Source organism: Onychomys torridus, chromosome 6 (genome assembly GCF_903995425.1).
Source record: "Onychomys torridus chromosome 6, mOncTor1.1, whole genome shotgun sequence".
Taxonomy (NCBI): domain Eukaryota; kingdom Metazoa; phylum Chordata; class Mammalia; order Rodentia; family Cricetidae; genus Onychomys; species Onychomys torridus.
The window spans coordinates 97,182,763-97,204,944 of NC_050448.1; the positions used below are offsets into that span (position 1 = coordinate 97,182,763).

The 22,182-nt window shown below is 41.8% G+C and overlaps 1 protein-coding gene and 1 pseudogene across 3 annotated transcripts in view; both read right to left on the reverse strand.

Moving 5' to 3' along the window:
• The window catches only part of Abcd3 (ATP binding cassette subfamily D member 3), a 61,340-nt gene extending 41,666 nt beyond the window's left edge, over window positions 1–19,674 (reverse strand). Inside the window, exons 1-2 of one of the 3 annotated variants that reach the window (XM_036190535.1) lie at window positions 19,383–19,674; window positions 2,888–2,924 (exon numbers count right to left, since the gene is read on the reverse strand). In XM_036190535.1, coding sequence (XP_036046428.1) covers window positions 2,888–2,924; window positions 19,383–19,492 — 147 coding nt within the window. In that variant the 5' untranslated portion in view covers window positions 19,493–19,674. Of the gene's footprint in view, window positions 1–2,887; window positions 2,925–19,035; window positions 19,085–19,114; window positions 19,245–19,382 lie in introns of those variants that run through there. The other 2 variants (XM_036190536.1, XM_036190537.1) reach the window with 2 other exon arrangements.
• LOC118585510 lies at window positions 1,446–2,687 on the reverse strand (annotated as a pseudogene).
• Window positions 19,675–22,182: the final 2,508 nt, after the last annotated feature.

Here is a 22,182-nt window from a genome sequence, read left to right on the forward strand (position 1 = left end):
AACTCCCAGGAGGCAGAGGCAGACAGATCTCTACAAGTTCAAGGCCAGCCTGCTCTACATAGCAAGTTACAGGCCAGTTGAGGCTACACAGTGAGAACTGGTCTCAAAAGAAAAGAAGGAGGGTAGTAAAGAGTGACCTTGGATTAGTGGAGAAATACAAGTTTTGCTACAGATAGATACAGTCACGGTGGACAGAGACAAATTGAGATAGAGAGAAAGGGTGGGGAGAGCTTAAGGGATGTAACAGGGTAATAATCACTTGGATGTTTAGTCATTTCTAACAATAATTTTAAGGAAGAAAAAGAAGGCAAATTAAACTTGTATGTAATAGCCTGTATTAATATACTAGGTATAAGAATTACATTCAAAACTATACTAATAGTACAGGCAGTTAAAGCCAGTAAACTGACACAGAGATAAATACCACTTATTTGAAAAAAAAAGTCAACTGAGTTACTATATAACCCTAAATTCCCCACTAAGTTATAGACCATGCAAAAGAAATAAAAACATGTATCCACCTCAAAACTGGTATATGTTCACAGCTGCATTACTCCTAAGTGTGCATGTTTATGTTAACAACATAGAGTCCCTCACCCCATGTTACACCTATACAACAGAATACTATTCAGCATAAAAAGGAGCAGAGTATAGATACAGCAACAACATGAAGAAATCTTGAAAACATCATGTTAAGTGAAAGGCCGAAAGGACCACACATACTGCATAAGTCTATTAACATGAAATGTCCCAAAGCGGGCAGACCAACAGACACACAGTAGATCCATGGTTGCTAAGGGGTGAGAGAAGATGCTAACAAGAAGTGAGTGCTGCTAAGCATGAGATTTAGGGGTGGGAGCTAACAAAAAAAAAAAAAAAAATGTCTTTTCAGTTGTCGCTCTTTTACTGTTGATCTGATCTGGCTGGAATTAAGGAGAATAACATACAGTTTCACAAGCTGAATCCATGCCATCACCTCAGCCACAAGGACAGTCAAGGTCATAGTATGTTTCTCATATGCTATCATGAATCAAAGCAACTTCATCACACTCTCTACTTTCCAGGTTAACTAAGTAATATGAAAAGGTGATTGTTTTTCTTTAAACTGTTAAGTACAAAGAACATGGTATATGATTTTGAAAATAATTTATAACATTAACCTCAAGATACAATATATCCTAAGACCATTATTTTAAAGGAATGGATCCTTACAAGACCCAAATAACTCATATACCATGAAGTTGGTTTAGTTTTCTTTTTTTTTCCTTTCAACAAATGTGCACCACAATGTTCCAGTAGCAAGGCTGATGCCATGAATATGAAAGCTGCTATTTGCAAGGTACTACATCTAGAACCTGGGGACACCAATTAGACAGAGTGGATGTAATTCTAATTAGATGATCAGGTGACATCACAACACAATGGGATGCAGCATCACGACTCCCCTAAGTTTCTATTTTCTTGATGATCAGAGGACCCAGGTTGTTACCAGTCTCTTCTTTGTGTTTTATGTGAGCGCCATTGCAGAAAGGAACTTTTTGTACCCCCTGCGGCATCAGTATATGACCTTATCTACCATATCTTCCGTGTTGAAGGCATGCACGACCTTGGGGTTGTCTTTCTGGATCTGAAGGTTCACCATAGCTTTGGTGTGATGATATTTAATGTAGAACTTTTGGTAAGCCAGGTAACCAAGTATAGCTGTCCCCACAGCAAGTGTGGTGACTCCAATCCATTCAACTGGCCCAGCTGAGGTGGATCTGAGGCACACATGGGGCAGCAGGAGGTGTGGCAGAACTACTCAGGTGGGCAATGGGGACTGTGGAGATCCATCTGGGCAAGACATGACCTCAGGGTCCACCTGGTACCACCAATAATTTAAGAGAGGGTAACAACCATTCAACTCTGTGACGAATATACTAATAACTGACTTGCACACTTAAATGATGATTATTAAAGGGGTGTAAAGCTACTATTTAAAAAAATCAATTGGTGAATACAGAAACAGAGGATCTGTTATCAAAGAGATCATCAAAAGATACCTGAAGATTATAGTTACCAATAACTTGTGAAAAAGTTATAAATAAATAACATCAATGTTAAGCTGAAAATTATCAATATGGTGTTCACATCAAATAATTTAACAGTGTTGATGTGTTTTATGCTAGTTAAACCTCCTTTGGGTAACTACGTTCTATATTAAGCACAATGTCTAAGGAAATTCTAGGGTAAGTTCAAAAGCATATATACAGAATTTTAAAAAGATAAAAATGATGTTGCTGGGCAGTGGTGGCGCACGCCTGTAATCCCAGCACTTGGGAGGCAGAGCCAGGCAGATCTCTGTGTGTTCGAAACCAGCCTGGTCTACAAAGCGAGTTCCAGGAAAGGTGCAAAGCTACACAGAGAAACCCTGTCTCAAAAAAACAAAACAAAAAAAAACAAAAAAAAAGATATCATATGATAAATATTTAAAGAAAGTTTCTTATCATAGCACTACACACATGTTAAATCCTGCACTAAGGAGGCTGAGGCAGGAGGATAAAGGGTTTAAGGCCATCCAATACTATACATATAGTGAGATCCTGTCTCAATAAAAATATGAAAAACAAAGCTACATGGGCAGTCAATCTCACCAGGGGCTAAATCTAACAGAGCCCAGACTGCCTCCTTAGAAGACCGCTTTCCATGAACAGATACAAGCAGTACTAGAAGATACTAGACGGGTGGGATGCTTAAAGAGAAAATCCTATAGTTCTTCTATCCAGTAGGTTGGAAAGGATACTTTAAAAACTGAATTCTAAAATTCTGACTTATCTTAATTCAAAAGTACTCAATAAAATTAACTAAATAATGCAAACATCCCCAAAAGTAGATTTAATTTTTTTACCTCATTGTTCTGTAATGGTGGTTTTCCACTTTTCTTACTGTAAAGGAAAAATAAAAGAGCTTTACTTTATGTACTATTTGCTTCCCTAGTAAAAATTATTCTAAGACGTCAATAAATACATCAAATTCTCCCAATGGTTGTTTTCTTTTATTCATAATCTACAGGAGCGAAATTCATTCATAGTTCAGTTGCCTTTTTACAGGTTGGGTGTCTGCTGCATGAAATGCTTGGGCCCAGAAGTGTTTCAGATGTCACAGTTTTTCACAATTTGGAATATCTGTTACATACATTTTACCAGATACAAAAACCCAGAGTGCTCAAAAAATTTCATTATTTCAGAAAATTTCAGGGCAGACATGTTTAATCTGTACTAAGTATTGTTTAAAGAAAGTAATCAATAAATATTACCTTACTAGTATTATGAACAAATGCACTCTGTGTGTGTCTGTGTACACACACGTATGTGTGTAAATTCCCACACATCATTTATACTTTTTCCTATAAATCTTCTCACAGAATGGTGACAATTTAACTCTCCATTCTTGAATAAAACTTGGCTACATTAACTGTTTTAGTCAATGGTACTTTAACAAGTTGACACAAAGCTACATGTGTTGAGACTTAAAACACTGGGGGGGGCTGCAGGGAAGATGTATTTTGTTGCAGAATTTCAGGGGCTTCAGTCCACCATGACAGCAGAGCAGCATGCACCATGAAGATATGAGAGGGCCTGTGACAGTGAACTTCCTTCTACCCCTTACCCCATCTAAGCTTCCAGTGCTGTATGGTGTTTCTTACATTCAGGACAGGTCTACCCACTTAGGCAATCTCCTCTAGAGATGTCGTCATAGATAGTTCTGGATTCTATGAGTATTTCTCTACCAGTCATGCTGTCAATTGAGATTAGCCATCACATTAGAAAAACATTTCTACTTTGTGTTCTCTCATGCTGCTCAGAATCTGCACCCCTCAATCACATGAGTAACCAAATCTAAACTAGCTGTCTCAAGGAAACAGTAGCTCAGGTTCAGATCTGATTACTAGTCCCTGTTTGCACAGCATCATTAGCTTGGCTTACAACCTATTGTAACATACTAGCCTTGTGCTTCTTCAATGAAACATGAACCACATTTTAAATTCCTGTTTGGTGTGTTTCCTTCCAGTAAAGTATTCTGAGGAGATAAGAAGCTGACGCAGATTGGTTTCCTGAAGTTAGAGTATAGCATAGCTGGAATATGGAATCTGTATCCGTGAACAGAAGGGGAAACCAAGTTTAGGCAGAACTCAAACACGCCCAGCAAAATACCAGCTGGTCAGACAGATATTCTTGGTGGTTTGAATGAGAAATATCCCCTGTAGTTCAGGCATTTGAGCACTTGGTCCCTAATTGTGGCACTATTTGAAAAGGCAGCCTTGCTGGAGGGAGTATGTCCCTGGGGACAGGCTTTGAGAACTTAGGCCTCACCTGCTAGCAATCCACTTCCTGTTTCATGCCTGCTGTTCTAAATGTAAGCTCTCAGCTCCCTGTTCCTAGGCCGCCATACCTGCCGCTTGCTGCCATGCTCCCTCCAGACTATAAACCCAAACATTCTCTTCTGTAAGTTGTCTTGGCCATGCTTTATCACAGCAGTAGAAAACGAACTAAGACATGTTCTCAGGAAGTACTGTCAAGAATGCTCTGGGTGAACTGAAATGTCTTCACACCTCTGCTTTGCTCAGACTTATCCAAATGTATGCTGCTCTTGTTAAGTCACCACCTGGGGGGTCTGTGTGCTTGAAGTAGACTCTAAAGTATGGGCAGAGGGGCTGCCTGGCTCACACACTCCTTAGACTAGGCAGTAAGTCACTCTAAAGAGGAAGCTTTGTTGCACATCTCCAAGTCTTTTGCAAGGGTCATGTATACTCAGCCTTCCACTGTCAGTGCCTCACTGAGCTTAACCAATCGGTAGACTTCATTTTCAGCATTAAGATACATAAGACCAAGCAAAGCTAGAAAGACACAACTAACGACAAGTCAAAGGGTGTTCCATTTGTTAAAATGCTTGAGTTGAGGCTGGAAAGATAGGTCAGCAGTTAAGAGCACTAGCTACTCTTGCAGAAGACCCAGGTTTAGTTCCCAACACTCACATAGTGACTCAAAACTGTAACTCCAATTCTAGAAGATCTGGTGCCCTCTTCTGACCTCCATGGGCACAAGGCACACTTATATACATGCAAGCAAAACATACACATAAAATAAAAATACATAACTTTTTTTTAAAAAACAGCACTTTAGGTTATTATTTTCTTAATTTAAGTGTACTTTAGGATTGTTTAAAACACATTACAAACTATAGACCTGTTTCAAAGCATCTCTTAGCACAGCAAAGATAATAATCAACAAAAGTGCCAGCATCTGAATGAGAGAAAATATCTGCAACCATTAATTTAGTAAAAAGTTAGCATTCAAAACATAAATAACTTTTTTTAAAAAAGCAAGAAAACACAGGGCGATGGTGGTGCACATCTTTAACCCCAACATCTGGGAGGCAGAGGCAGGTGAATTTCTGTGAGTTCAAGGCCAGCCTGGTCTACAAAACAAGTTCCCAGGCAGCCAGGGCTACACAGAGAAACCCTGTCTCGAAAAAAAAAAAAAAAATGAACAAACAAACAAACAAAAAACCAATTCAAAAATTAGCAATGATGCCAGGCGGTGGTGGCACAGCCTTTTAATCCCAGCATTCGGGAGGCAGAGCCAGGTGAATCTCTGTGAGTTCAAGGCCAGCCTGGTCTACAGAGCAAGTTCCAGCTACACAGAGAGGCAGAGAGGCTGGCAAAATGGCTCAGTGGGTAAAGGTGATTGTGGCTAAGTCTGATTGCCTGTGTTCAGTCCCTGGAATCCAAGTGGTGGAAGGAGAGAACCAACTCTCACCTGCTGTCCCCTGAATGCCACACATGCACATGTGCACACATACTTGCATACACACACACACACACACACACACACACACACATACACACAAAATAAGTGAATAAAAGTTTTAAAAATACTGACAGATTTACCTATTCAAGTTCTAATAGCTACAACACCTGACAGACTGGAAGAGGGAAAGAAAGTTAATTGTGTGTGTGTGTGTGTGTGTGTGTGTGTGTGTGTGTGTGTTTAATTCTTCAAAGCAACACTGATGATAGAAGGTGGCTTTCATTCACCAAGAGACTTGGATAAAGACATTTACAGGAGTGCCGGGCAGCAGTGGTGGCGCACGCCTTTAATCCCAGCACTCGGGAGGCAGAGCCAGGCGGATCTCTGTGAGTTCGAGGCCAGCCTGGTCTACAGAGCGAGATCCAGGATAGGTACCAAAACTACACAGATAAACCCTGTCTCGATAAACAAAACAAACAAACAAACAAACAAAAAAAGACATTCACAGCAGCTCCCCGACCTGGCCAAGACTACAGATAACTAATAGAAGTGCAGATACATAAATTGGACTATACACACTCAATGAAATATCACACAATAGTTTTCTAGGAGTGGTAGTGTCTGCCTGCAACAACAATATTAGAGGCAGAGTCAGGGAATCATGGGATCTAACCCAGACTGGGCTACAGACTAAGTTCCAAGCCAGTGTACACTAAACAGTGAGACTGTCAGAAAAGGAAGCCGACAAGCCAGGTGTTGTGGCACACGTTTTTAAATTCCAGCACTCAGGAGGCAGAGGCAGGCAGATCTCAGTGAGTTTGTAGCTAGCCTGGTCTACATAGTGAGTTCCAGGCCAGTGGGGGCTATGTAGACCCCTTGGGGCAGGGAGACAGAATGATAATTTACTTCCTAGGTGGTGGCATACAGCTAACACCAGTACTTGTGAGGTGGAGTCAGAAGCATCAAGAGTTCAAACCAGTTTTGGCTACATAATGAGTCTGAAGGCAGCCTGGGCTACACAAGAAACCAGAAGGAGGGAGAGGGAGGGAGGGGAGGAAGGGAGGGAGACGGGATGGTGGGGGAGGGAAACTATACAGCAATTTAAAAAGTAAGCAAGTAAGCTGACAGGTGATGGTGCACGCCTGTAATTCTAGCACTGTAGAGGTGGAGGCAAGAGCATCAGATCAGGTCAGCCATGGTTACACAGCCTGTGCTATATGAGATCCATGTTAAGGAAAAAAAAAAAAAAGCAAAACCTAGAAAATAATGACTACCTTACAACATAGATGACTCTACCTTACAGCATAATGGACCCTCTAAAGACAGTAACTCTATTATCTGTCCCAGAGTCTTCTAGAATGCTTCCATAACCAAGCCTAGAGATAAAGTCTATGTGCCCTCCCCTTGATTCCAGAGAGACTCTATCTCAACACACAGAAAGAGGTAGATAATGAGGCAGTATTACCTAAGGCTAGACCATAAAGTCTTGCTCTTTCACCCTGCTCTCAGGATGGTCCTTTCTTAGAAGGAGCCTCCATGCTGTACGGAAACCCAAGCAGCTCAGGAAAGACCCACATGCATGAGCAGTAAGCCTGAGTAAGCTGCACTGCTGTAGCTGAGCCGCTCACCAAGAGCAGCACACACACTTGTCCACCACATCCCTTCCTGATCTGTCCATTCCAAAATGGGTAATTCGCTTTCTCCCCATCTGCATGTTCTCCTCATCTCCAAATACGTTAGCAACTTACGATGTTTAAAGAGCAGGCATGGTGGACACAGCTGAAATCCTAGCCTTTGGGAAGCGGGAGAAGGGGATCAAAAAGTCCAAGGCCAGCCTGGGCTACCCAGTGAGCTACAGGACAACCTGGGCTACAAACTGAGACCCTGCTTCACAAAACAACAAAGATTGGGAGCTGGAGAGATGGCTCAGTAGTTAAGCAAATATATTGCTTTTGCAGAGGACCCAAGTTTGGTTCCCAGATATATTATAAATTATGAAAGGTTAACGTCACTAAAATATAAAGTCTTACAAATGACCAAAAAAAAAAAAGAAAGGAAGGAAGGAAGGAAGGAAGGAAGGAAGGAAGGAAGGAAGGGAAGAAAAAAGAAAAAACATCATATAAACGAAGGTGAGAGGATAGGGATGTCACAAAGTTACTTTAAAAATTCAAAGATAAGGAATACCATGTCAGGTGTGGTAGCCCATGCCTTTAATTCCAGCACTCAGGAGGCAGAGGCAGGAAGAGCTCTGAGTTCAAGGCCAGACTGGTCTACACAGCTGTTCCAGAACAGCCAGGGCTGTTACACAGAGAAACCCTATCTTTAAAAAACAAAAGAGGAGGGTTGGAGATTTAGCTCAGTGGTAGAGCACTTGCCTAGCAAGAGCAAGGCACTGGGTTCGATCCTCAGGTGAGAGAGGAGCAGAGAGAGAGGAGAGGGGGCAGAGAGGGGCAGGGGAGGGGGGCAGAGAGAGGGGGCACAGAGAGAGAGAGAGAGAGAGAGGGAGGTATGTAGTGCCTCCCTCAAAATTAAGAAAATGAGAATGCAGAAGCACAAGACAAAAGCCAATTAAAACAGAAAGTCTCTGGATTTCTCATAAAGTAATTTAAAAATTGGATGAAATGCCTAATTCCCTAGAAAAAAGTTTTCCAAAATTGATCACCTAATCAAGAGAGAAATATAGAAAAAGGAAAAAAAAAGTGGATTGAAAAGGTGGGAAACTGAGAAAATTGTCAGAACCGTCTCCTATGGTGACGAGTATTCAATAAAAATGACAGTTTTACTGTCTCCAATTTCATGTTCCTGCTGACCCTTCTCCATGGCTTTGCTCAAGCTGTTCTCCCTACTTGGAATATCTTTGACCTCTTAGCAAAAGAGATTAAGATTGAGCTCAAAAGTGAATCTATCCATGTAACAAAGAGATTAATTAAATCTTTCTAATTCCATGCTCTCCTAAAAGACCACATTTCTAACAAAGGTCTAGGAATTCTGGATTTTTAAAAATTATTTGTAGTTTCATATTTAATGTGCAATTCTCACTTGCTAACATACCGAGAAACAACAAATATTCAATAAAATGTACTGGATAAATATTCTATTTCTCTCCATATTAATTCCACTTTCTCCAAGGGGGAGCTTGCTATTGCTGAACCCATGTTAATCACATGAACTGAATGTTATCATTTATCCTACATTGGCTTCCCCCACTTCCATCTCTCTACTAAACAGCCTATCTTGGGCATTACTAAAAGAAAAAGTCAAAGGAACCCCTACAGTTGAAAATACCTTAAATCTATTTTTAATACAATATAGTTGTATTCACAGGTAAATAGAGAATGGTATTCTGAATATAATATTATTAGAGGATTATTTTAGCAGGGATGCTTGAGGTTGAACTAGAAAAGTAGTACTGAAATGTTATACTGCACATTTCTCTTTCAGTGGTCTGGTTTTTTTTTTTCCTTTTTGCATGTGTACTTATTATGTAGGTGCAGTGAATATGCAGGTGGATGTGGGGGGCAGAGATTAATGTCAGTGTCTTTCTTGATCACTATATTCTCTTACGTTAAGGTTCAAAGTTGGCCCATATGTGGTGGGTATTGTGTTCCCTGAAATATTGTGTGTTCCCCGAAATAAACATATCTGGGGTCAGAGAACAGACAGCCACTAGAACAGAGCCAGAAATGGTGGCTAGAAAATGGGAAGAGCAAGCCATAGCAGAAGTTGGGCAGTGGTGGTACACACCTTTAATCCCAGCACTTGGGAGACAGAGCTAGCCAGATCTCTGAGTTCAAGGCCACTTTAGAAACAGCTAAGCAGGGTGACCCACGCCTTTAATCCCAGGGAGTGGGGGCAGAAAGGAAAAGGTATATAAGGAAGGCATGAGGACCAGGAAGGAAAGAGGAAAAAGCATATAGTTAGTTTAAGCTTTGGAGCAACACAGTTCAGCTGAGATTCATGTGGAGGAGGACTCAGAAGCTTCCAGCCTGAGGAAACAAGATCACCTGAGGAACTAGCAAGGTGAGAAAGCTGTGGCTTGTTCTGCTTCTCTGATCTTCCAGCATTCACCCCAATAACTGGCCTCAGGTTTGAGTTTTATTAATAAGACTCTTTAAGATTCATGTTACACCCATACCCCTCTATTCTCAAGAGGATCCCTTGACCATCTACTAACAGGCAAAACCTCAGCATCCTCTGAGAAGTTTTTTTGTTTTGTTTTTTTGAGACAGAGTTTTTCTGTGCAGCCCTGGCTGTTCTCAGAACTCACAGAGATCCGCCTGCCTCTGCCTCCCGAGTGCTGGGACTAAAGGCGTGAGCCACCACCACATGGCCTGTTGTTTCTATATCTACCTAATGATCTCAGGCCAGCCTGCTTCCTCCAACTCTTGGTCTGGAATGAGGAAAATATATGATTCTATTACAATTTCTTGTTTCCCTAAGCATATGATATACTGAAGAACAGTAATAACATTAAATTTAGAGCCCTCCACATAAGCTGATACAGTATTTTTACAAACAAGATAAAAACATGCATAATAAAGAGGAAATGCAATAACCTAAGTACTGTTCTAGTCAAAACTAAGATATATCAGTTGTCTTTTGCAATTTAATTTCAGAAGTTAAAATGTGAAAATGGATGCTATGTGAAAAAAGTAGATTTTAGAATCAATGAAATATAATGTAACAGTGATAAATGATAGGTGCTTTCTCCTTTTCTTTTTAGTATTCAAATTTAAGATGTATTAATTTTTTTGTTATTAAAATGTTTAATATTTGAAATATGAAGCATTTAAAGAATAATTTTAAAACTATTTCTTGCATCTAGTGCTATTCACTACATTAAAATAAAGCATCACTTCCTTCTTTAGAAATACTATGTTACTTACTTCATAGGGTTGGTTAAGTTTCATAAATATTTTAAAAATGAGAACATACAGTGGGCGGCACATAAACACAACATACTATCTAAACTATTATATACATAAGGGCTGCTCTGTTCTACATAGTGCATCTATTTATTAATGCCAACAGATATGAATGAGTAGCACACACCTGCAGTCTCAGCACCTGAGAAATGGGGAGGCAGGAACCTCAAGAATTAAGGTCATCCTTCGTTACATAGCTGAATTCAAAGCCAGCCTGGGTTCCATAAGGTCTTGTCTCAAAATGTGTTAATAAATAATAAGTATATTAAATTGTGGTCTGAAAAAGACCACCATTATGCATTGCTTAAAAACCAAAAGAAGTCATCAAAATAGTTTACACATGGAGTAAATCATATGTCCACTTTAAGGTCTGCCTCATGCTACCAGTACAATGCTGAGCCTTCTACACCTATTTATAGGCATCATGCTAGCTGATGACGCTCTGATGAGCTTCAATTTCAATTTATATTTTGTTCAACCGCATTCACTCAGGCCTACTACACTAGCAAAAGGATAAGAAATGTTATTTTTAAAAAAAAAATACAAAGCCATAGAAGCACATGCCAGTAATCTCAAAATTTAGGCGATAGCGACAAGAGGCTCAGGAGTTCAAGTCATCCTCAGCTACCTAGTGTTTAAGGTTAGCCTGGACTACACGAGACCCTGCCTCAAAAAAAGTGGCCAGGTGGCTTTAATCCCAGCACTCGAGAGGCAGAGGCAAACAGGTCTCTGTGAGTTCGAGGCCAGCCTGGTCTACAGAGCGAGATCCAGGTCAGGCACCAAAACTACACAGAGAAACCCTGTCCCCCCCCAAAAAGTTTAGCATTAACAAAACAAAACGCAAAACAAAAACAAAACATTCATAGACCTGTAAAAATATCCTAATGTGTGTTACAGTCTCCATTGATGAACACAGTGAACACAGCCTATGTACCGTGCCTTTATGCTTACCTCTTGACACAGATGTCTACAACAAAAGTGACTCTAAAAAGAATGTCTTTTTTTTAACCAAGGCCTAATGCCTTTGTACATAGTACAAATTCCATTTTAAACAACCTCTAACAATTCTTAAAACTCTCCAAAAGAAATAACATTTTGAATAAATTTGAATTTAATTGGCTATATATAACTCCAAAGAAGACGTAATCTTTTCTTCCCCATGATTCCAGATTAAAGGTGGAGGATAAACATCAGATCCTAGATGACTGATCCTGAGAAAGCATTACAATATATTTCTCTAAAGGTACAGTATGGCCTGAGCACTTCAGAAGGGTGTAGTAAATTCTAGGATTAAGCATGAGCTTGCTTGCTAGACTAAGACCAATCTGGTCTCTGAAGGGATGTGGCAACTCTAATGTTAGACTAGATCAGAAAGGGTTTCTCCCTCTTCAAGGTCAAAGGACCACTGGCTCTACACTGTCATCATGACAGCTCCATGGCCAAAACTGAAAGACCTTTCCCTCCGGCTTCAAGAAAAATATGCTTAAAGGAGCATGCTACTCAGTAAGGACGAGACGGATGGTGGCAGGTCTGTTACCAGAAAGTGCTGGCAAGTTACAGATAAAAACCAAAACAATTCTCAAAGGGTGTCTATTATCAAAAAGGTCACACCTTACCTAAACGTACTCTAATCTGATCCTTCAAATTTACTAGGAAAATATGAATAAAGAATCAAGCCGGGCAGTGGTGGCGCACGCCTTTAATCACAGCACTCGGGAGGCAGAGCCAGGTGGATCTCTGTGAGTTCAAGGCCAGCCTGGGCTACAGAGTGAGTTCCAGGAAAGGCGCAAAGCTACACAGAGAAACCCTGTCTCGAAAAACCAAAAAATAAATAAATAAACAAATAAAAATAAAGAATCAAAACAGTTTTAGAGGAAAGACACACAGGACCAGCAACGACCAATACCCAAAGATCAAAAATAATAATAACAAAGGAACAACCTGAAGAGAGGAAGTCAGTGAAGAATATGTGGTTGCCATAAAAATGAATGCAACTTCATGCTATTTCAACAAAATCTTATAGTCTACAAAGTAGGTCATAGTTCTTTCTGCTCTATGAGACCACACTTTGAATACCAGGAGTCTAGACTACCTCTTTATCAGTGGAGAAATACAGAGTATCCTATTTAGGAGATAGCAACTGGAAACACGTAAGACCTGAAACTGTGTCTCTGAAACCAATGTAATACTCTAAAAGCAAATCGATCTACCAATTTCAAAGTTATTTAAGGACATTTCATTGACACATTTGACAGCATTTTCTGGAAGCCTCAGTAGTTTCTGAAAAGCTAACAGAGGGATAATTTGTCTTCTTTTTGGTTTTCTTTTGGCAGGCATAATGATGGCTTCTGAGCTGAGCACTGGATTAAGGTGTTTTCTTATTCAATATTCAACCTTTACATAAGTGATGGCTTAAATAAATACTATTATCCTCTTCTTCTGAGGCTCAGAGAGGGTGGGGAAATTCATGAGAAGCCATAGATCTAAGGCATAGCTGACTAAACCTCTGAACCCTTACCAGACCTCAAAGACCATGTCCTTTAACTATATCAAGCTACTTCATGATCATAAATGCTGCTGAATGAAAATATACAAAACCTCATTCTTGCCAATCTATAAAACACATATAAACTAACTTTTCAACATCGTTTTGAACCTCTAAAAGAGAAAAAAAATCCCTCAATAATGGTAAATTATACTAACATTCATAGCATTACAAATTTTCATGACCCATTTTAAAAAGTCATGTCAATTTGCATAGTTCAGAATGTTCACACCCCTTCCATCATGATAAAGACATCCATACACTTCCATTTATTAATCCTATTTCTGTAATTTAGTTCAAAGAAATTATTCAGCAGAGATATAAGTATTTACTTAAAAAATATACTATCCATAAACGGCCATAGGCATGGATCAGTGGTAGAACCCCTCTAGATTCCATTTTCAGCACTACAAGAAAAAAACAAAATCTTTCACAGGCAGTCAAAATACACAACATGTAAGAGTAAAATAAAACAGGATGTCATGCAAACTATAGTCATAAAGGCCATATATAAAAACAGGATTTATGCCTTAAATGAAAACTGTGAAATAATAAATTATAACTGCAAAAGGCATATAAATACAGAGTAAGCAAAAATAAAATAATGTTTACTATATTTATGGTCATATGAGCAATTATTAGTTTATTTAATTATCTTCAATATTTCCACTCCTTAACTACCAAAAGTTGGTTTCAAAAAAACCCATAAATTAATGCTATCATTTATATTGTTTCTGAACCTACAAACAGCATAAGAGCTCTAGTTCTTAAAGAGATGACATGCTTACGATAACATATTTAGAAGAAGACTGTTATTTAATTTAGCAGTAGCCATGCCCTAGGAAATTAGCATCTCCAGGTAAAATCACTGCACAGTGTTTTCTGAGTACACTATGCCAAGCACAGTTCTTCCCACTAGGGCTATACCAATGAATAAAACAGACGGAAATGTCTTCCTTTGTGGAGTTTAACTGCATCCCAGTAGCACAGGCGCAGGCACAATAAACAACACATTTGATAGCACTAAGGGCTATGGAGGAAGTATGGCTAGGAAGAGACACAGAACATGAACACACAAAGAATGTTACTGAAATCACAGGGCAACGGGTCTAACTGTGATCTAACTGATCAATGACTGAAAGGGGAAGGAATAAACAATGTGACATCATGGAAACAACATTCCAGACGGAGGAAAGAGCAAGTGAAGCGCACTGGACAAGAGTGGCTGCCAGAGGGGGCCAATGTACCAAAACCTGAGAATTGTAATTAACTAGACAACTCTTACCCAGTAGCCCTAGCAGACCGCAGACACACTTCTCACAACTCTGCCCCAACTGGGTTCAGTACAGAGCTGCTGTTGCTGACACACCCTTTTTTAAAAATGTTTTAAGTTTCCTTAAGTATCTCCTTTTAGTCTAGAAGCCCAAAGAGGGCCAGCCATAGGGCTCCACTCAACAGTTAATTCTAAGGATGCCACTTCAGATCCAGTCCCTGACATGGCTCATGCTTATACAAAACCCTCAGTGAACTTGTAAAACTAGGAAAGGTGAAGCCAGCCACTAGCTTGATTTGAAAAGGACAGACAGAAATAAGGAAAGGGCAAATTAAGTTTGCAGGGAAGCTACCAGGGGTTAGAGAAAGGAGTGCAAGAAGTAACCACTAGACGGGAGCACATCCAGTGCTAAGGCAAAGGCCTGGCACAGGCCCTCAAACTCGGGCTGAAGAAGCAGCAAAGAAATTTCCAGTCATGGGAATACACAAGAAATACCTGGAGTAAAAGAATCATAAGATGTTAACTAAGCTGGCATACCACCTTTGCTACTAATTCTGATTTTCTAACAACTCGTCTGTAAACAGCTGCTTTGGGGACCATGCTTAGGGTGTAGAGAAAGAAATGCAGGTATGAGACAGGCCCAAGACAAGTGAGTGGGATTTAAAACCTCCACAGAAGCGCCTGGGAAGGAAGATACACCCCACTGCTTACAGACTAAGACTTTAAAGGGGTACTGGACACACCCAGCTGGATTACCCCAGTGAAGCAGGGTACAACAGTCAAGGCACTGGAATGACAGGCTAAAAGCAGAGCGGGGTCAACTGAGACCATCAAGAGCAGCTAACCACTTCATGTCAGGGTGACCCTTCTCCAGCCCTTTACGTGTGTTAAAGAACTGGAGAACAAAGGAAACAGAAATTATAGATAAGACTGATCACATGGGCAAAGGTCCAAAGCCAGGAATGAGGGAGGCCTGCTCAGAGAGAGAACAGTACAGAAACTGGCCTATTTGGAACACAGAGGACCAACTGGCAGGCAAGACCACAGTAAGATTAGCCAGGTAAGATGACACTAGATGGAGGAAAGCTCTGAAACCTAGGATGAGAAATCTGAACTTTATTTCACGAGCAGTGATGGGAAGGGAAACAGCTTTCTTCTGTTTTGACGCCTTATTTATATCACATAGTAAAATACTGTGGCAATGTAGATTGGTCCCTTTCCTTGCATTAGAACTGGCCTGATTTCCCACTATTCAGGTCACATTGCAGACTCTCGGGTAGACTCGTGACTTCGATGAAGCTAAGACCTCTATTTGCTACTCCAGCACCTGCCAACTGTTCTTAAGAGTTCCTCCACAGCTCTGCACCATTTATTCCCTCTGTAACATTTATCGAGTGTCTATCCTGGGACATACCCAAATGAGGGATTTAAATATGACTCAAAGTCTCCCTCGTTCAGTGGTAAATCACTTGCCTAGCATGGACAAGGCCTAGGTATGACCCCTGGTACAGCGAAAATAGAAGTTAAGTAAATTGGAAAAATAAGCATGACTCAGTCCAAAGGCTAAAGAAATTCAGAGTCTGATGTGAGAAGAAGCCAAGAAAACAGTCAAGCACAAAACTAATTGGTGGGTGCTAGAGAAGAGGAATCTTACGGTGTCAGAAAAGCAAAGGACAGATATGTCAGTGTGCAGTTAGGAAAGAGAAAGACCACCTAGCAGAAATCTTTTTACTGAGCTAAGCTGTGAAGAAAAATAACACATTGGGGAGAAGTGGATGAGATGGCACAAATCCAATCAGACCCCCAAAGAAAGCCTATGCCACCCAACAGACTACAAGTTAATTGCACATGGCTGAAAAAAATACAAAACCAAAGCACAAGCATGGGTAAGCTAGGATTGTAAAGTGGCTATACACTCCACTGTAACATCTTACACTTTTAACATTTCATGTTTAAGTCTCTTTTCCCTAATAAGAATGTAAGCTCCTTAAGATGGCTTACATTTTTTAAATGTTACACATATCTGTCTCCTACAGCATGGAGCACAGAAGTACAACATCCTAAACAAACAATTCCTTTTTAGTAATTCAGTGACTTTTGCCCATGAGTTTAAAAAAAAAAAGTCAATTGTTTAAGGAAGAGTAAAGTGGGAAAAGTCAGCAAAACAGTGGTAGAAAATGATTAGAAAGAAATACAAAGGAACCTTCTGGGGAGATGAAGATGTTCTAATTTGTAAGATAGAAATATAATACAAATGTCTCTATTTGTTTGAAAAAATGTAACTAAGAATTGCAAATTTCAATGACTAAAAGTTTTACCTAAAAATCTATAAAAAGGATCAGGGCACAAGTAGATATGGATGAAACAATATGGATAAAACTAATGGGGGGTTATTATATGCTACATATTCTGTATATATGTAAAAATTTCCATAACAAAAGAGTGTGTGTGTGTGTATGTATGTGATATTTAATAGGGTGATAAAAATTACATTAGCAGAACTTTAAAGCAACAGAAATTTTATCCACTCTAATATTTAGAATAATGTTGCAACATAATTCCTGAAGTGGTTTTACTTGCTCTGTTACCTATCCAAGTCAAAGACAGACCCACTATTCACAAGATGGACAAAATAAGGACTAGCAACCACTTATCCCTTAGTTAAGCACCAGACATTAAAATAATTAGCTCTTAAGCTCAGTGGTAGAGTGCTCACCTAGCAAGCACAAGGCCCTGGGTTCGATCCTCAGCTCAAAAAAAAAAAAAAAAATTAGCTCTGTTACCAAATACAAACAGTAAAATAGAAGGTCAGAATTTTCTAACCTCCAAACTGTGAAACCAATGGCAGGGACTGAAAGATAAACATAAGATCATGGAAGTACACAATATCTATATTAGATACATATATACAACTAAAAATTATATATATATATATATATATATATATGAATGGTATATATATAATTCTTGGTGATTTTTGTAAGTTTATTTTATCTCAGGAATTTATGACTCACATTTATCTGCCCATAATCTGCATTTTCACCCCCCAAAATATTCACACCTAAAACAAAGATGATGCTACTCATCCCAATATGAAAGATTAGCAACTCTATTTTGTTCATTAAATTACCTATTGCATAATTCTATCTCCAGAAAGTTCACAAAGTTTCTCAAAAAGATTTCTGGAATGTTAGATGAACAGTTTCAATTACTTAGGAAGATGAATTGTATTATACCATGTCACCACTATTGCTACTATTTCCCATTAGATTATGTTTCAAACCCCCTGTACTCAATAGTCTATAGCATTACACACCAGTGGAGCCGTTGGCTTGGGCTGTGACTGGAAATGGATACAGGGGTTTCTCGGATGCCTCTTGACCTGCGCCCCGGTAACACAGGTGTGCCTACTTGCACGAGTCTGACAAGCCTGACACTGGCGCTGGGTGTTGTTTTCTGTATGCAGTGTAACGTCCTGCAAAGAGGACTGTTTTTAAATCTTCAGAGCTGTCAGCAGTCAGGCTCCCTTCCTATTAAAATGCCTGTTCTATGCACTGACACGCTCCTCTGCAAAAAGAAAAGTAACTGAAAGCATTTAATATTTCCTATCGGCATATCCCCAAATAATTGGTAACTCCTAACTGCAAATGGACATTCAAAAAGGACACAACCTAAGAGAAAAGTATTTACGAGTTAATCCTTTCCTCCCACCCACCCGCCAAAAATACTTTTAAAAAGGGGGAATAGTTAGTGTATGACGGTGATGCAGATCATTATTTTGTAAAGCTGATGTAGGAAGGAAAAGTATCCTGCAGACAACAGGCAAGTCCACGCAGACAGAAGGACAAAAAATACTTCGGGGAAAGGGTATTAAGAACTCCGTGCTAGTATGTTGGACCACATTCCAGATAGTTCAGGCAAACCAAAGGCAGGAGACAACAGTACCTGCCCAGAGGGTTAATGAAATAAAATGCATGGAAGCATTACTCTAAGGCTGAATATTAACTATCCAAAGACTCGCAAGAACGCTTAGGAAGTAACCTTTTCTCCTTCACTCGCTGAAATCACACGTGCGACAAGAAATAAAACGGTGCCTGCAATCCCACTACCAGAACCCAATGCTCTTCTTCTCTCCTCATTTCCCCAAAGTTCAAAGCAAACTTGAACCTCCTCTCCAGGCGGGAAGCGGTATGGTGTCATAAACAAGTGCTCTTCACCTAAAACACACTTTCACCTTTCACCTACAAACCGAGGGAGGAAACTTTGTCCTCCACACACCTCGGGGCCAATTCAGCTTTCCCAAATGCAATGTCAGGGCGTTCGCCGACCAGGTCCGGAGGCGAGGGCACCACTTGGGAAGAAAAATCGTGCCAAGTGGACCTAGAACACCCCCCTTAGGAACGACGCCCTGGCGACTCGGCACCGCCACTACTCCGGAGTCCAGCCCAACCTGCTCCCAGGGACTTGGCCAAGTGCGTCCAGCCTGGCGAGTCAAATGCCCACCCTGAACGCAAACGTCAACGTCCAGCGCACAAATCCTTCGAGCTCTCGGTGGCGATGAGACGGCAAAACCAGAACGCACCCAGAAAGTTGGCATAGAGGAGGGAGGTGGTGAGGGGGCGCAGGGACACGGCGCGCCCTCTTCCCTCCCACAGTCCGGGGCTAGCGCGGGGACCAGCAGGCCGCCGAGGGCCGCGGGGACTCGGGGGAGGGGGAGGAGGGGGAGCGGGGGAGGACCGCTGGCCTCGCTCGGCGGGCACCCGCGCAGCTCGGGCCCGGGAGGAAAGGGCGAGGCGCGCGCCCGGGGCACCCGCTCGGGCCCGGGAAGGCGGCGCGGCCGCGAGCCTCACCCGTGCAGGCCGAGGGCGCGGCGCCGCTTGTGGAGCAGGCAGAGCAGCAGGAACGCGGCCCCGGCCAGCGAGGAGTTCCGCGCCGTCAAGTACTTGCTGAAGGCCGCCATGGCACCGGCAGGGCGAGCGAGCCGCGGGACAGGGGACGCGCCGGCGGCGACAGCCTCAGAGCAGGAAGCGCGGGGCAAACTGGGAGGAGAGCTCGGCGCCGAGCGAGGGCGGGGCCGGCCGCGCGGGAACGCCCCCTGGCGCGCGCCGCCGCGCCGAGCCCACCGCGGACTTTGGCTTCTCGGGCGCGCGCGCCGGCGCGGGGAGGTCGAAAGGTTCCCCCACCCTGCCAGCCCCGGGGGAGGACGCGCTGCGCACGCGCGGACCCCCCGCGGACTCGCCGGAAACGCGGCGGGCAGCGGCGGCGGTTCCAGGGCGCTGGGTCGGTGGCTGCCCCCGCTTCGGCCTCGTGAGCTCCGCGTGCACACACCCTAGCTTTCACAAGACCTGGAAGAGCGAGCCAGGCCTGCGCCGCCGACTCGGTGAGCCCGGCCCCTCCGCCATCCCCTGGATGAGTCCGGTGCCACCGTCTTAAAGAAGCCGGGCAAGGAGGGCAACGGCCCCATCACCGAGCCCGGCGAGGCTGGAGGCGCGGTCATCATTTGCAACTTATCTTATTCCTAGTCGTCGTGGGTTATGATCTCTATAGAGTTCTGTAAAATCGGTTTAGGAGAACGGGCCCATCATTCGATCCTTAAATACTATGTAGTAGAAAAGAGTGCGTGACAAAAAGGAGTTTTAAGGGAAAAAAATTATTTTTTTAGATATGTACCAGGAATGGCGATTTTTTTTAAAAAAAAGTATTTATGTTAGGTCTGGTCAAAGAAAGTTTGAAAAACACTGTTCTTTGCAAAGGGACATTCAGAAATAACAATCGTGCGTTGTATTAATGCTGGCCTTCCTCCCAGAAGCAGAGGGCTTTACAGATTACAGCATTCTTCTGTCCCACCCCTGTCATGCAGGAATTGTTATCCCTAGCGTTTAGTCTCACGCATGCACAATAACTTAATGAATGGTTGGTTTCAGTTGAGGAAACCGTAGAGAGGCAAGTGTCAGTCAGAAAGGGAGCTTATAAAACCTCACACAATACATACACGTTTGAAAGTTGCCTACGAGTTTAACCAGTGAAACAGTGGTACCCCAGGTGTTCTCTCTGTGTGAATGGATGGCCATTTAAAAGGTTATGAGAATGTCAAAGACCAGACACAGCGGCGTGAGCTGTGTACAGGTGCTCTCAGTCGGTCAAAAGTCTAAATTATACAAAAGTAAAACCTCTACCAAATCCTCCATATGCCATTGTGTATTTCCTATTACCCTGGGAATCATTTAGGTAATTAGGTATGGTTGGCCCAGAGAATACAAGTATGAACAATCAATCCCTTATTCTCCAGAGGCTGATACTGGAGAAAAACATGAAGAAAAATATGGATGAGTTAAGTGACTTGTTAGAAAAATGAACTAGGTACTAATGGGAATACCAATAAGAACATGTAGAATTCTTTTTACAACTTTTAATTAAGGCTTGACAAATACGATGATTTCAAAAAACGACAACCTCAGGCCAAAGGAGTCTACCAGCAGATGGGAAGAGGGGGGTGCTAGTTCACTAGTGAACTGCCTTGTAGTGTAAAAGTGCTGGGGACCTGGGGAGAAAATCAGTTTGTAGTAATGAAAGAAGTGCTTCTAAAACATCATTGAAAACATCGTCTGTGAGGAAATAGAACTTCGAAACATTCGGGGGAGGGAGGCGAAAAAGACAATAACCCACAGACAAGATATTCTACAAAACACTTCTTGTTCAAGAAGCATAGAAGATTCTAGGGGGCAGGGGGAGAAAGGAAGAAAGGGAAGGAGAGAGGGAGGGAGGGAGAAAGAAGGGAAATTATACAAGCTGCAATGTTTTCTAGTTGTTGATATGCCCATCTGATAAAAACCACTGAGGGTTAGTCCCACAAAGTCAGCTTTACCAAACTGATGCAAAAAGCAACACCACACAGCAGAAGGATTGTGGCCCTGATCCCCAAGAAAGGATGAAGAAATCCCTACACTTAGTATAAAATCTGAATGAAGTAGTGCTTGAGAGGCTCAAAGCAAATCAGATCTACTTCCAATAGTAAACCTGAGTTGAAAAGCAGACTCCAGGAAACGTACATTTTAGATCAGTGCAGAGTTTTGTTTATAAACCCCTTGTCTCTAAATTTTGGCCTGTCTTAGTTTGGGTTTCAATAGCTGCCATGAAACACCATGACCAAAAAGCAAGTTGAAGAGGAAAGGGTTGATTTGGCTTATACATCCACACTGTAGTCCTTCATTGAAGGAAGTCAGGACAGGTACTCAAACAGGCAGGGTCCTGGAGGCAGGAGCTGATGCAGAGACCATGGAGGGGTGCTGCTTACTGGTTTGCTCGCTCATGGCTTATTCAGCCTGCTTCCTTATAGAACCCAGGACACTAGCCCAGGTATGGCACCACCCATGATGGGCTGGGCTCTCCCTCATCAATCACTAATTAAGAAAATGCTTATAGGACTGCCCTTGTGAGTCTTACAGAGGTGTTTTGATAACTGAGGTTCCTGCCTCTCAGATGACTTCAGCTAGTGTCAAACTGACCTAAGACTATCCGGCACGGGGCTACTTCTCTAAGTCAAACACGGGTCATTCAAATCCTCCAAACAAGAAGGCGTTTCTGTTGTTGTTGTTTTCTCCTCTTAGTGATACAAGCTCAGAACCCATCCTTTAGGATTTTAGAGGGGAA